The 12,634-nt window shown below is 51.0% G+C and overlaps 6 protein-coding genes across 6 annotated transcripts; 3 read left to right on the top strand and 3 right to left on the bottom strand.

The window, feature by feature from the left end:
• Position 1: 1 nt before the first annotated feature.
• Positions 2-741, bottom strand: MGYG_05780 (hypothetical protein; the record flags this gene model as incomplete). Its single annotated transcript, XM_003173144.1, has 4 exons — positions 2-364; positions 439-506; positions 586-617; positions 668-741. Coding segments are annotated over 4 exons (537 nt in total), but the record flags the coding sequence as incomplete, so codon positions are not given.
• Positions 742-992: 251 nt separating this feature from the next.
• MGYG_05779 (hypothetical protein) lies at positions 993-3,172 on the top strand (the record flags this gene model as incomplete). Its single annotated transcript, XM_003173143.1, has 4 exons — positions 993-1,055; positions 1,330-1,585; positions 1,658-1,704; positions 1,841-3,172. 4 exons carry the CDS (start codon positions 993-995, stop codon positions 3,170-3,172), a joined length of 1,698 nt encoding a protein of 565 aa, XP_003173191.1.
• Positions 3,173-3,565: 393 nt separating this feature from the next.
• MGYG_05778 (mitochondrial 54S ribosomal protein YmL20) lies at positions 3,566-4,165 on the bottom strand (the record flags this gene model as incomplete). Its single annotated transcript, XM_003173142.1, has 1 exon — positions 3,566-4,165. One exon carries the CDS (start codon positions 4,163-4,165, stop codon positions 3,566-3,568), a length of 600 nt encoding a protein of 199 aa, XP_003173190.1.
• A 698-nt stretch (positions 4,166-4,863) lies between these two features.
• Positions 4,864-6,108, top strand: MGYG_05777 (hypothetical protein; the record flags this gene model as incomplete). Its single annotated transcript, XM_003173141.1, has 1 exon — positions 4,864-6,108. One exon carries the CDS (start codon positions 4,864-4,866, stop codon positions 6,106-6,108), a length of 1,245 nt encoding a protein of 414 aa, XP_003173189.1.
• A 512-nt stretch (positions 6,109-6,620) lies between these two features.
• On the bottom strand, positions 6,621-8,809 carry MGYG_05776 (cystathionine gamma-synthase; the record flags this gene model as incomplete). Its single annotated transcript, XM_003173140.1, has 5 exons — positions 6,621-6,746; positions 6,830-6,872; positions 6,924-7,107; positions 7,198-8,566; positions 8,759-8,809. 5 exons carry the CDS (start codon positions 8,807-8,809, stop codon positions 6,621-6,623), a joined length of 1,773 nt encoding a protein of 590 aa, XP_003173188.1.
• A 509-nt stretch (positions 8,810-9,318) lies between these two features.
• MGYG_05775 (pre-rRNA processing protein Utp22) lies at positions 9,319-12,579 on the top strand (the record flags this gene model as incomplete). The annotated part of the gene is made up of 1 exon (XM_003173139.1): positions 9,319-12,579. The coding sequence occupies one exon, from the start codon at positions 9,319-9,321 to the stop codon at positions 12,577-12,579; it is 3,261 nt and encodes a 1,086-aa protein (XP_003173187.1).
• Between the last annotated feature and the right edge of the window lie 55 nt (positions 12,580-12,634).

The raw sequence follows: 12,634 nt of genomic DNA, 5'->3' as shown, positions 1-12,634 counted from the left end.
CCATTCCTTCGAAGCAGCAGAGCAAGTTGACGGGGAAGTCGACGCCGGCCTGCTTGTGGGCGTCAATGATGTTGATCCAGCCGAGGACGGGTCCCTTGTCGTCGGTGCTGCCACGGCCGAACATGCGGCCCTGCTCGTCGACGGTGAGGTCGAAGGGCTCTGTGGCCCAGCCGTCCTCCTTCTGCGCGGGCTGGACGTCGTAGTGGCCGTAGACCAGGACGGTGCGCTTCTTGGGGTCGCTGCCGTAGCGGGCTAGCACCACTGGAGGCAGGTCGAGGTGCTCTCTGCCAGGCTCCTTGCCGAGCTCTCGCAGCTCGACCTCTGCACCGAGAGTCTTGAGCTGGTCGGCGATCCAGTGACCCATCTACACCACCGTCAGCTCCTCTGTATCTATGGTCTATGCTATTTTATATAGAACCAAAGTGTTGGTAGGCTCACCCTGACAACCTCAGGCCGGCTCTCCGCCTGTGCCGAGACAGACTGAATAGCAACCGCCTCTCTCAAGCCTGGAAGTAGATGTCAGATACAAAAACTAGTACCAAACATAGCATATCGATCAATATTGAACAAGATAGTAGTACTGACGCTCAATGAAGGGCTGCTTGAGCTCATCCACCCTGTCTCACCGTCAGCATCAATCCTTACAGCAAGCAAAGACAGGACCTACTTCTTGAAAAAGGGATCCAACTGAGGAGCCATCTTGGAGTCAGTGACGTGACCGTAGTACGAGCGTCTCTGAAGAGTAAAAGCAGAAGCAAAGGACGAGGCAAAAGCTGTAGCCGGTCGACGTCGACTATGAGTAGTTGCAGTATAAAAGGCACGACGAAAGACTGGTGTGAAAATTCGCTGCCGGGCCACAGGAGCGGGGAGCATCTCAACCGCCAGATATAAATATACAAAAATAACAACTACTAAGCAGCACAGCAGTAGCTAAGGAGGGGCAATGGTTAGATCCGGCTAATTATCGCGCGAGTGGAGGGCAAAAGACAGGCATGATTAGGTACGTACCCAGCGGTCATAAAGCGACAGTCACATCGCAGAGCGTTCGCTGTAAGGTACACCGGGCGCGGCGTTGCTTTTTCCTTAGTGGCTCTGGTGTTACTTGTCTGCGTGTTAGGTAAGCAGCAGTGTAAATATCCGACGGGCCAATGGGAAGCTGCGGGATTTACGAAGCGGGTTGGAAACTGCGGCCGCTGACTGGCTGGGGGTGAGCGCCCTCTTGCTGCTGTCCGATTGGCTCAGCTGCTGGTTAAGTAAGAATTAGGTAAGTAAAGACTTGGCATCACATGATTGATCGAGTAACATCATTATGTAATATTAGAGTTTTAGTCAGCGAGGCCCGTGCGATCCGGCGCATTTTTAACTCTAAACGAACAACATCAAGAAGGAAGCAGCAGCAGCGCGAAGCAGACAGCCAACAAGACAGCAGGCAGCGGACAGCAATATCATCATCCCCCACGCAGGCCCCGTCGACCCCCTTGCTCTCATTTCCCCCTCATTCCCCCGCCTCATGCCTCATGCCTCGCAACGCGGTCCCCCGTCACCATGACTCGCACTGGAGCACAGCGGGCTGCCGAGCACCAATGTAAGTAGCTACCCTTTGCACTTTTGCGCCTGGCTGTCTCTCCGTGGCCACTGACCAGCGTCTAACATGCAGGCGATCAGATACATCCTACCCTGGCTGATGACACTCGCTCCCTACACGTATGCGTTATGGCACAACTATCACGCCCCAGCTGACAGCTAAGCTAACTGTATTGTACAGAGCAGAGGGAGAGGCCGTAAGCGGCGAGCCGACGACACAATAGATCTCCATCCAGATATACCTCTACCGAAACAGCCGCGAGTTGCTGCTGTAAACCTCAGTACCGAGGGCACCCCCCGCAACTCCGTGGCAGGCCACGGCGCACTCGACGGCCCAATCGACCCCATTGGGTTTTGGGTGGAAGAAGGACGTTGGCCGGAAGAAGGCTGGTGGCCAGAAGAGCCCTCGAACATGGAGCACTTGCTTGCACGAAAGAAGTCTTCCTCTTCCTCATTTGGACGTAAGCGGTCAAACCCTGCCACGTACACGACGCCTAGCGACGAGAAACCCAGAGAGCAGAAGAGTGCGCCGTATAGGGATGTGCGGTACGAGCTCTTACTCCAGACCAAGGGCACATATATGGACACGTGCGATCTGGGCATCACGGACGCAAGCAAACATCTTGTGTGGGAACTCCTTCACACTAAACAGCCAGTTCCGAAGGAGACGCTCTTTGACGAAGCGACATTCGTTGATGCTTGCCGCCACTTGCAGGGCAGGAATGAAGCTAAAGTTATTCAAGACATTTCCCGGCTCATTGTTCCTTCAGCGGAAGCACTCGCAATCCAGGCCAGGGAACTTAGACTTCTCATTGAGAGCGTGAACGAGGGCTGGAACAATTCGATCCCTCTCACAGGGACCCGTCCCCAGCCAGACTACTCTGTGGGGTTTAGACGAGAAGCATTCACTGAGGATCAGCGCTCTAAGCTGTCACCATTCATTGGTGACTTCATCGCAGGGGACCAGTCCTTCTTCATGGCCACTTACTACATGTACTTCCCGTTTCTGACGTGTGAGGTGAAGTGCGGTGCTGCGGCCCTCGATGTCGCCGACCGCCAGAATGCCCACAGCATGACCCTTGCGGTACGGGCTCTCGTCGAGCTGTTCCGTCTAGTGGGCCGCGAGCAGGAGCTTGATCGTCAGATCCTCGCCTTCTCTGTCTCACACGACCACCAGATGGTATACATTTACGGCCACTACCCGGTAATAGATGGGAAGGATACAAAGTACTACCGTCACCCCATTCACCAGTTTTCATTCATTGCATTAGACGGCAAGGAGAAATGGACAACATATCAGTTCACGAAGAATATATACCATCACTGGATGCCAGCTCACCTCAAAAACATCTGCTCCGCCATTGACCAGTTGCCATCTGATCTAGACTTTGGCATTCGATCGTCTGAGCAACCCGGATCCCTCCAGAACCTAGAAAGCCACCCTTTTTCGCAGTCGGATGGGACGTCCGATCCCATCATAATAGATAGACAGCCAAGCAGTACCGATCAGCAGGGGTTTACGCCAGCCACTTCATTGATGGGAGGAGGGCCAGCTAAGAGGAGGAAAAGCCCAGTTAAGAGAACATAGGCCTACAAGTGTTATACAGTGCTAGTGCTCGTCTTAGCATTATCATTACCCGGCTCAGCAAGTCTCCACTGCATGAAAGAGGAACTCCACGCTGGCGTGGGTGTTGATGCAGTACAGCCGCTGATCCAGCTGTATATCTCTATCCTACTCCTTGTAACGATTTGAAGTATACATGGTTATTTATTGCATGGATTGTATGTATCATACATGAACAGTAGTAGTTATAGAAACAGACGAAGACGGCAGGCAGATGGCAGTGATAGTGATAGTAGTACATAAGGCGGGGATGCATCGAGCGTCCCTTGCTTTCAAAGTGGTCCCCAGACGGCACACGACACCAGACCCAGACATAGGGTGTAGTGCCAATGCAAAGAGTAAGATGTAAAGAGTAGATTATTTGTCCCTCCCCCAGAGCTCCTTGCGGAGCTGTCTGTCCTCGCGGGCCATCGTCCGCTTGAGGCCCCATCGCGACTGTACGGCCGTCAGGATCTGTCTCTGGATGGCCTTCTTCTCCCCGGCCGCCTCGCAGGCCATGCCCACGAAGAGCGTGCTGCACCCAAACTTCTCCGCCAGCCTGTTCCGGCTCCAGAGCATGGGGTCACTCTTCCGCAGCTCCCGCATCGTCTCTATCTCCTCCTTGGTCAGGTACTTCTTCGGCTCCTTCTCCGCCTGCAGCAGGGATGGTAAGGCCTCGCTGCTGATGTTTGCTGCTGTCGAGTCCTCGAGGTTTCTTCGTAGTGTCCGCCGTACGTCGTCTGCGGGCAGGAACTTGGTGGGTGTGAGATATACCGAGGGTGCGCTAGAGGGCGGGTTGTGGATGATGTGTGCTGCTGAGGAGCTGGAGGGAGAGAACGAGGCGTCAGGCTTTATCCGCAGCCGTTTCTTGGTCCGCCGGTAGGTCGACTGCCATCGTCGGCTGGTCTGTGACTGAATTTCGGGGCAGAGAAGCAGGTTGGCCACCGGACGGCGCGTCAGAGCAGCCGTGCAAGCCATTGCAGCTGTTGCTCTCGATATTTGCTGACCTGGTATATGTCTTGTCTCGATTGTCTGGATATCCGTCTATAGCTTGCAGAACTGCTCAATTGGAGGGAGAAACGGGCAGCCAGACAGCACGTCGAGTAAAGCAGCCTCAGACCGCAGAGAAGATGCCGATTGGAGTCTTTTTCCTTGTCCTTTTCCTTGTCTCTTTCGTCTTCGTCTTCGTCTTCGTCTTTTTTGAAGCCAAAAAAAACTTTCGATGGGATCAAAAATGGTCACGTGAAAAGAACATGTCACGTGAAATACTTTTTTATATTGTGTATCAACTTTACAGCTTGTAACGAACACACACGGGAGCAACTGCAATAAAATACGTCATTACCATACACGACGTCATCTTGAAAAACCAACAAAACAACAAAAAGACGAAGAAGAAGAAGAAGAAGAAGGACGAAAAAGAAAGAGAAAAAAGACATCGACGGCCTCAAGAGCTTCATGGTTGCTCGCCCAAGACGCCTGTCGGTCGCCCAAGACACACGCATCGCTCGTCTCGCTGCCAGCTGAACCGGCGCAGCTCTCGACTGCCTCCCCCAGACGGAGCCTTTGGCCTGCATCCTCCTCCCCGTCGCTCCTCTTACTCCGTCCCAGCCGCCAGCGAGGTCGAAGACAAGCGACAGCAGCAACAGTCACAGCCACAGTCACAGATGGCACAGATGGCGCTGACCATTCCTTCTGGCGCGCGGGGTGCAGACCTGGCCACAGAGAACATACTACCGTCCCAGCAGCTGTCTGCTACGACTACGACTACGACTACCACCAAGACTACCACGCCAGACGCTGCGCCGCAGAAAGCCTCCAGGCAGACGTCGCACCACCCAGACAGCCAGGGTCAGAGCCAGAGTCAACGCCAGAGTGCAGGGGAGGACGCCAGAGAAGATATAAGCCAGGAAGAGGAACAGGAACAGCCTCCCAAGACCAACACTCCCAGGCCCAAACCGCTCTCAACCATGGCTGGCAGACCAGTTTCGCCTCTGCCCCTGGGCTCGCTCAGTCCCAGCCGGGCGTCCGTCTCTCCCCATCGCGCCAGACATGCCTACATGACGCCGACCTCACCCAGCAGACAGCTCAGTCCGCACTCCCAGATGCACTCGCCAGCCTCGTCCCAGATCTTCGAGCGAGACGTCCAGGAGGACTTCCCCGTCCAGACGTCGCCTGCCATCCCCTCCCACATCGTCACCGAGAACCACATCCCCCCAATCCTCGAGGCCTCCTCTGCCGCCCTGACCGACGAGAGACTCGACCCGGACTCCGTCGAGATCGTAACCCATACTCTGCATCAGCCTGCCTCTGCCGTTGTTGCGGCTGGCACGACAACAGCACCATCGTCCGCCCATCCAGGCGCTGTCGCCTCCTCCTTCCACGAGCACGCATACTACCCACAGAGTCCCTGCGACCCTGAGACAGCCTCGACCTACGGTACCGGTCTCGACTCAGCGGATATCAGGCGTCTAAGTTTCGTCTCCTTTGCAGACCTCGTCCACGGCGAACAGGTCGAGTCCTACGAGCATGCCGCAAACAGAGACTCCCAGATCATGGGCGGGCTTGCCGCGCTAGCCAACGCTCCAGCCATGAACAACACCAGTAACTACAACAATAGATCTCCTTCGCCCATGCGCTCGCCCATATCCTCTCACGGACCGGGAAGCTCTCCGCCCACCAGTGTCTCCCCCGGTGAGCCCAGATGTCTAGAAACATCCTCTCCCGGCCGTGGAGCTCGGGTTCCGTGCAGTCCTCCTCCTTGTCCCCATAGTCCATCCGCTATGCTCAGCAGCGACCTCAACGTTGAGACCATGAGACAGGCCCTGCGCCGGACCGGCAGCGGAGACCTGGGCTCCATGAGACATCCTCCCCTAAGCGCTGCTGCAAGTGACACCGCCTATGAACGACCGTTTAAGTGAATGAAAACTCGCATTTACAACACATTACTTTTGGCTATATCTCGATTTCGTCTTCTTCTTTTCTTCCAGCTTCTTTTTTTTTCTATTTGGCGGTGCAAGCCCAGTTTCTCTACGGATTACTTATACTCACTTTTTTGCCACCTCTTGTTTCTACCTCCCGGTTTGATACCTATTTCTGTTCCTACTTATCTACCTACTTCCCTCTGCCATTATCGCCCACCGGTACATTTTCTTTTTGCTTGTTCGATGTTTTCTGGCGGTTCTGGCTTTTATTTACTTGTAATCTACACGTTTTGCGCTCTCCTTTTTGCACTTTGGTTCCTGGGAAATCCAACGGCCATTTCAGCTCATGATCCTTCTTCATATAGTTTCTCTCTCCATTCCTTTTATTTAAATGTCCATCCTCATTCGTCCATCGATAGTTGATATCTCTAGGCGTGAGTACCCCCAGCGGGCATATAACTAATAGACCCTCACCTTTATCAGTAACATAGCTCCATGCTGAACCTTTTTCAGGTGCTCTTCCCCAATTTCTCCACTGCTTCAAGAGCATGTGTGATTCTCTTTTTCATATCATCAACGTCTTCAAGTCCGACGCTGATCCTCACCAGATCAGACGGGACGTTCAGGGATTTGGCCTACATGTCATAGTTGACGTCAGTATGAGATCAACACAAACACACATGGCATAACAGCCTTATAGCCTTGCTTCAAAACATACCCAGTCCAGTTCCTGATAATGCGCCAGGATAGTATACGGACAGCTTTTTGACACGTTAGCCGCATAAAAACACGAGAAAGAAGGAAGAACAAACCTAAGAGTAAAATTGGTCCCTAGACTCGGGCCCTTTAACACCGCAAGGTTGTCAAAAAACGCTGCAGCTGCCTCGGGCGTATGGAAGATAACCGAAAATAAACCGCCATAGCCACCATCGTGGTTACGGCATCGGTCGTAAAATGCCCTCGTTGGGCTGTTCTTCGGGTAAAATACATCTTTGACTATACGAAGCAAATCAGCAATCAAGTCATTCGAATTTATACCCGAAGAAAAGCAAAAAATGTTATCATATTCGACGCAAAAGAACCTACCTAGAGGCGAAGATTCAAGCAAAGACGTCAATATCTCTGCTGATCTGTTAATCCGCTCAACACGACAGACAAAGTCCCGGCTGTTACGCTCCAGGAAAACTGCATCCTCCGCCCAATAGTCATCCTCATACTCCCTTGCCAGAACCTCTTTGAACAGCGGGTAGAACTGTCCATGCGGGTTGAACACCGCACTGCCACCCATAACATTGCTGTCTCCGCTGAATATCTTCGTCAGGCTGCTGACCACCACATCGGCAAAGGGCAGCACATTCACATTGATGAAGTTGCCCAGCGATTCGTCCACGACAACCGCAAATTCGTATTTCTTCGAAAGGGCGTGTATCCGTTCGAGATCCGGTGATCGAAGCAGCGGGTTCCCAGGGAACTCGGTAAATAGAGCGAGGTACCGTTCTCCTGACTCCAGGCGTTTCTCAAGATCATTTATCTCCTCAGTTGAACAGAGACCATAAAATTGCACCCCCGGACCCCATTTCTCAAGTATCTTCAAAGTATCGATGTATGGGAATCCAAAGCATATGCTTTTCATGGGTCCACGGGACTTAAGCAGGAGCTGGTGGACGTTGAATATCGAGTTCATTCCTGTAGGGTACAGGAAGATATGCTCTTCATTGAGTCCCGGGATGCGAGCGTTTTCAGGTTGGTGGGATTCTGCATCTGCAGACAACGTCCCTGCAATCCGTCGTTTAACCGCTAGCTTTGCATTGTTCGCCAGGCACATGTCCAAGTTGCGACCAAAGCGCTCTTCGATAAACTGGCTGAATTCTCCCTCACCAGTAAGCGACACGGGCTCAGCTTGTTTTGCCGGGCCGTGAGATTCTACCTTCTGGTATCGCTTTGGGCCCTTATGGATGACGTTGCTGTCTGCCTTTGCACTTTTGGCCTGTGCCTGAGATTCTTCAACAAGGTAGCCATCTTTCAGTGCTTTAAGACAGAATTCACCGCGTCTGCTTGAGATTCCAGATCCACTATGTTGCCACACCTGCTTCGAAATACTGCCATACTTCTGCGGATAAAGCACGGCACAAAGCTCCGATGAGATGCCATTAAGCTCTGCAGGGGTAATCTGCGGCGGCATAACCAGCCGCACAACACGTACGTTATGTTTATCTTCTTCAGGCACCTTTGACAGGAGGAAGTCCCTACAGCATGAAGCAGTTTTGGGGGATGGGAATAGCATAGCTGCGTCTCCCTGTCGGCCAAACCGAGTAATCACCTCATCTGCAAGACATTGAATGCTCTTATGAACGAAGAATCGTGGGTATCCCGTAGTCATGGCATTGATCACTTTTGCATCTCCTTCTTCGTATCCTATGTTTGATTCCCATGTTGGAAGAGATACGCTTATCGCCTACATATAGATCATCAGCAACCGTGGTCAGGGGGCGTATATTCCAGAGCATTGCAGGAGCCAGTTCACATAAAAAAGTGTAAGCAGGCGTCGATTTTCACTTGCTAAAGGAGGCATTGATCCTAATGTAGACCTCTCTATGCTCCCCCAACTCATGCTTGATAGTGACTCATTTAGGGGGGTATCACTTACATGGGCGGTGTTTGGAGGGACTGAACCCCCAACAGGCTGGTCGACAGACATGGAGTATGAGTTGGTAGTAGACCTGATATATCTCCTGTTCTTGGATAGAGGGTATAGAGTAGTAGATGTGCTGTGATGACTAGACCGTGTTCCTTTAGTGAGATGGGATGTCCAGGGATCATTCCTGGTAGTAAGATAAGAGAAGGCCTTCAGAGAACAGGACAGGGTCTATCCGCAGGAAGTTATATGCTCCCACAAACAACAACAGCCATTGACAAAAACCAAATCAGTCATTCAATCGTAAACTCATCAAAGAGTAAAAGATGCAATAAACAAAAACAGCCTTCAATATCAAAAAGAGGTGAGAAAAGACGCCGACCTCGGTGTTATTAGTCACTCGTCACATACTTACATTCGTAATTTATACTCCTCACCTGAATTTCGTAATTAATCTGCCAAGTCTAGTAATACAGATACAACATTTTTTCTATCAAAAATTTAAAAATTATGCGACGCTGATAACAATTTTGAAAGCTCAAAAGGAAGAAGAAAACACAACAAGCGGCGCAATGTCGGGTCCTACTCTTAAACGGAGAAAGCTGGGCTCCGGAGAGGGAGAAGACAGCACCAGCGTACCAAAGAAACAAAAATCGCCGGCTGTCCAGCGCAATGGACGGGCCAGCAACTCTGCAGCCGAGTATGCACTCGCGCGTGGACAGTACAAGTCCAGCATGTTCAAGCTCCAGATAGACGAGCTGCTCGGTCAACTGCGCCCTGACTACGATAAACTCCTTTCCCGAGTCGAAAAGAGCCTGCGAAAGCTGAAGACTGTCATTGAAGAGATCCCAAACGGCACACCAAAGACACTCGCCGAAGCGAAGAAGGAATTCGAATCTTCAAAGGTTGCAATTCCATTTCCAGAGCCTCCACCGGCCAAGGATATCCGATATACCTTTGAATATACCAAGCCGACAGATATAAATGTTGTGGGGAGCTTTGCGATGAAGACAATGGCCAAGGGACAGGGACCTACCCATATCGATTTGGCCGTCACGTTGCCCGCTACGCTCTTTCACAAGAAGGATTATACAAGCTATCGGTACTTCTACAAGAGGGCATACTACCTTGCTCGCATTGCAGCAGCGATTGAAGCTGCGGATGATGTGGACTATGCTACCAGTTATACATATCAGGACGGAAGTACCCTTCGGCCAGTTCTTTTACTACAACCAGCAGACGGTGCAAAGGATGATTTTTCACGCTCAAATTGTGTCATTCGCATAATAACTGCGGTTGAAAAGGACACTTTCTCCTTTTCACACACTTTACCATCACATAACAGCCTTCGACTTGACAATGAAACCGAGCTCAAATCAATTGGGACCAACTCGACGCATATTTATAACGCATCCCTTCGTTCAGAAGCGGTGGTTAGTGCGTACCTCAAACTCCATCATTCTGCTGGCGTCAAGTGCGCTGCATTCAAGGATTCATGCATCCTGGGTCGGGCCTGGCTTCGTCAACGTGGATTCGGAGCCTCTTTCGCTTCAGGCGGATTCGGCCACTTTGAATGGGCCACTCTCCTTGCTCTTCTCCTAGAGGGCGGTGGTCCTAACGGAAAATCCGTGCTCGCTCCAAGCTACAGCAGCTACCAGATTTTCAAGGCAACACTCCAGTTTCTCTCCGGCAGAGATCTTACGAAACCACTTCTGATCCATGCTCCAGAAGGGTTAGGTACAGTGACTGATACCGGCTTCCCTGGCCTTTTTGATGGGAAGCGAGGTTTAAATATCCTATATAAGATGACGCCTTGGTCTTATAAACTCCTGCAGCGTGAAGCCACATTGACTCTAAAAATGTTGAATGACTCAACCCGTGATCATTTTGATAGTATTTTTATCACAAAAGTCAGTGACGCCTTTTATAGGTTTGACCAAGTTACAGCTATTACTCTACCCGGACGCCGCCCACCAACAATCCAGGCAGCCGAGCGACTCCAGTCTCTTCATCGAGTTTTAACCAAGTCTCTTGGGGATCGAGCCACAACGATAGACCTCACTTCGGGAGAATTGCCGAGCTGGCCCGTCAAATCCATTTCACCATCGAAGGAGAACAAAAAATGGGTTATAACTGCCGGTTTGAATCTTGATGCCGCTAATCAGGGTCGCAGCATTGACCATGGACCTTCTGTCGAAGACAAGGAAGAATCGGCTGCTTTCCGAAACTTCTGGGGTGATAAAGCCGAGCTACGTCGATTCAAGGACGGCAGTATCAAGGAGAGTTTGGTGTGGTCCGATCAGGCATCTTCTGGGACTCCCGTCCAACAAATATTGACCTACATTCTTCAACATCACTTCAAGGTCACTCCAGAGAATATTGTCTTTATGGCAGCAAACATCAGCCAGGCTATTCCTGGCATCTCAAATGCGCTATCGATGACCCAAACCTCTGAACCAGTTCTAGAAGCTTTCCAGAAACTTGAAAGACATTTCCAGTCAGATGAGAGCCTCCCTATTGCTTTCAGCCAACTACTTTTAGCCACCCCCCTCCTTCGATGCTCCCCCGACTTACCCGGAGCTCCTATGGACGCAATCCTTCTATTTCAATCTTCCTCTCGTTGGCCTGATGATTTAGGCTCTATTCAAATGACCAAGGTGGCTTTGCTTCTCAAGGTGGAAGAGTCAATCCGCAAAGCAGACGGCGTTATCCAAGTCAGAGTTGGAACAGAAAACCACGAGAGCAACCTACTGAATACATCATTCCTTGAGGTCCATTACTCCTCCTTTATAATATTCCGCCTGCGTATCCACCATGAACCAGAGCAGTCTATCATACAGGGCCAACTGAAGAGCAAGGATTTACCTGCGAGGAAAAAAGAGGAGCTCGCTGTTGCTCTCGCCGCTTATAAGGCAACTTTCCTCCAAGCACCCCGCCATGCTCAGGCACTTCAAAGTCTTTCAAATCGTTACTCGCTACTCCCTATCGCGATCAGGATGCTAAAATCTTGGACAGGCGCCCACCTCCTGGCTCCGTTTATACGTGAAGAGCTGCTAGAGCTCCTAACTTGCCAAATATTCCTCACTTCCTACCCTTGGGATGCCCCTTCAAATGCATTCACAGCTTTCCTTCGAACTCTACACATGATGTCCAAGTGGGATTGGCAGCATGAGCCACTCATAGTTGACTTTGGTGGCGAACTTGAGAGCCAGGACTTCACAGATATCCGTACCCGCTTTGAGGCATGGCGAAAGATTGACCCAATAATGAAAAATGTTGCTCTTTTTGCTGCCTCGAATATCGACCCAGACGGTGTTACGTGGACACAGCACAGCCGTCCACCGAGAATCATCGCATCTCGAATGGCCATGTTAGCCAAGGCTGCATCAAAAGCTGTTCGAGAAAAGGGCGTGGATCTGGACGTTGGTGAACTGTTCCGATCTCCTGTAGACGACTACGACTTTCTACTTCATCTAAGCCCATCATTCGTTTCGGACCACACAAAGAAAGCCGCCTACAAGAATCTCCAAGATTCAGCCTTGACTTCCGAGTATGTCAAACACGAAATGGTTCGTGATCTTGTTGCAGAGCTTAGCAGTATATACGGAGAGCACATCCTGTTTTTCCATGGTCATGCTAGTGAGAAGGTGATAGCAGGCCTTTGGAACCCGCAGACAACAAAGACACAACCGTTTGGTCTTAAAATTGGATTTTCATCTTGCCCGACAAAGACCAAGGATGGAGAGGAAGTGGCTTTGAACAAAAAGGCAATTTTGAATGAAATTGCATCTATAGCAGGGGATATCATTTCTAAGGTACAGGTGCTCCATTGAATCGATTTTGAATGCTCGTAGAAGATAAAACAGAAGATGACGATGAAATTTGGTG

Source organism: Nannizzia gypsea, genomic scaffold (assembly GCF_000150975.2).
Source record: "Nannizzia gypsea CBS 118893 supercont1.4 genomic scaffold, whole genome shotgun sequence".
Classification (NCBI taxonomy): Eukaryota; Fungi; Ascomycota; class Eurotiomycetes; order Onygenales; family Arthrodermataceae; genus Nannizzia; species Nannizzia gypsea.
This window is presented reverse-complemented; position numbering and strand designations above follow the sequence as displayed.